The 2,367-nt window shown below is 45.3% G+C and overlaps 1 protein-coding gene across 1 annotated transcript in view; it reads left to right on the top strand.

Annotated features, from left to right (window-relative positions):
• LOC106820807 (LIM domain-containing protein jub-like) overlaps positions 1-2,367 on the top strand; it is a gene marked incomplete in the record, with an annotated part of 75,084 nt that overhangs the window by 45,084 nt on the left and 27,633 nt on the right. Inside the window, 1 exon segment of the mRNA XM_014825376.1 lies at positions 1,215-1,316. Coding sequence (XP_014680862.1) covers positions 1,215-1,316 — 102 coding nt within the window.

Here is a 2,367-nt window from a genome sequence, read left to right as displayed (position 1 = left end):
CTCTCTCTCTCTCTCTCTCTCTCTCTCTCTCTCTCTCTCTCTCCTCCCTCCCTCCTCTCTCTCTCTCTCTCTCTCTCTCTCTCAATCCCTGTGCACACATTTAGAGCGATTACCTCCCACGTGCTCACCTGTGCAAACAGCACCGACAAGCACACCTGCAAGTAGTTCATTCCATCTCGTCTCGCTCGTTTATTTCGGGAAGCCTACAATATGCATATTTTCCGCTGGCGTTTTCGCAATTATTTAAAACTGGCTGTTGCAATGATTCGGGAAGCTCGCAGCAGACACTAGCTGATGGGTGTGAACGGGAATGGCACTATACGATGGGTCTGTGGACTGTGGACGTGCGCACACACACACACACACGCTGATGGGCTGATGTGTTTGGTGGGAGAAGAGTCAATGAGCTATAATAGGGAAGCAGTCTAGTGAATATGACAAACACTACTCAGCACGACACGTTGGGGTAGAACAGTGAGGAAGGGTCTTATGGTTTGCTGCTGTGCATACAGTGACTGTTTTGTGAACTCCGTGCATCAGTGTTTGTCTGTATATATGTTCCATACGTGAACCGATATAATGTGAAAATGTGAAAATAATTCAGCATAGAGCATTGTTAATCATTTAAAGGTTTAAAACAAAAACTAAATCGTGATTACTATTAGGAATATATTTATTTGTTTGGCTGCATATCGGTGACTTCGTGACATCAGGAGGAGAAGCCTGGTGTGTTCAGCTGTCACTAGTGACGGTTAGAGCTTTATCAGCGTTTGACAGTCTCGTTGTGTGCACACATGTCGCTGAGATTCTTGATGAGCTTGTGGTGCTCGATGTGCGTAGGTACATGCGTATGGCAGCCGCCTGTTTAATTTCGTTTTTGAGCACAATTTGATAGTATAGAGTGAATTATTGAGGTCTAGGCTGCTATCGGCTGTATGAGGCAGATAACACGATTATCAGAGGCAGAGATGTCATTGTTATTAGGTATTGCTAATGAGTACACTGGTGAATTTGTCGCGCAGCACAAATTTTCTCATGAAAATTACATCAGCGCAGTATTTGCAAAGACATGCAAGTCTCATCAAATGTAATTATCATCATCAGCAGCGGGGATTCTTATAGACCAGGTGTATAATGAAAATAACAAAATAGGAAGAGGCGGATGATATACAGTGAAGTGTTACTAATGTGATTTTGTCGTTGTCTTCTCGCAGGGCTGTGTTACACGTGCGGAGAGAAGGTGACAGGTTCGAGCCAGGCATGCCAAGCCATGGGACACCTCTATCACACCAACTGCTTCGTCTGTTGCTCATGTGGTGAGTACACTGCCTCCTGCTGATGACAGGAACTAGCTGGCTGCGATTTCTGTAGTGTATATATATGGGTCCGCGCGACTAGTAGGATTGCAAGGGAATTGAGTAGCAATGACGTATATAGGCGGTTTACATTGCGATGTATAGTGTAGAATTTCTGCGTAGTTATCATAGTTATCATTGCAGTTTTATTGCGTGCGCATGAAGTGCAATTCGATTTGCACGGATATTCCAGTCTTGTCCAATACGTTTATCGTCACAACTATATATACGAGATAACCCAGTTTCATCATTGGTACATCATCCGTCGGTTTCCCAATTCTTGCCTCAATCCAATTTCCCTTTTTTGATCCGAGGTTTTCCTTGCAAATTCTGCAGCAGCTCTTACTTTTTTCTTGCGGATTGGCGAGTATCTTCAGCGGCATAATAATCCTCATCTGATGGAATTCGCGGGCCGGGAGATATATATAAGTAAAAGGATATTCGGCTTCAGCGTGGTTTTCTACCGTGAAATCGGTGCGCGGTTTCTCGCGACAGAAATGGTAACCGGTGTAGCGAAACACCGACGAAATGTCTGGGTAGAGACAGGTTCAGCGGTGCATGGTGATGAGTCTTTAATCGTAGCAGTGATGCTGACATCATAGAGCTACAGCTTGCGAACAGTAGTTCGGCCGACCAGTGACAACGGTAAATAAATAAAAAAAGGTGAAAATGAAACAATGTGAAGTTCCACTAGCCAGTGCCCAGTGAAGCCATCGCAGTGACAATACTATGTAGATTGTTATTAGCTGAGCTAATAACAATCTACATAGTATTTGTCACTGCGACAGTGCTCTGTCAGTTAAGTCAAATCAGTATTAGTTGACGTAGTGTTCGTAGGAACAGTAGTGTGGTGATGATATTGATAATGACGACGACGACGACGACGACGACGACGACGACGACGACGACGACGACGACGACGACGACGACGACGACGACGACGACGACGACGACGACGACGACGACGACGACGACGACGACGACGACGACGACGACGACGACGACGACGACG

Source organism: Priapulus caudatus, unplaced genomic scaffold (genome assembly GCF_000485595.1).
Source record: "Priapulus caudatus unplaced genomic scaffold, Priapulus_caudatus-5.0.1 Scaffold48, whole genome shotgun sequence".
Taxonomy (NCBI): Eukaryota; Metazoa; Priapulida; class Priapulimorpha; order Priapulimorphida; family Priapulidae; genus Priapulus; species Priapulus caudatus.
The sequence above is the reverse complement of the archived record's forward strand: the minus strand, read 5'-3'. Positions and strand labels throughout refer to the sequence as shown.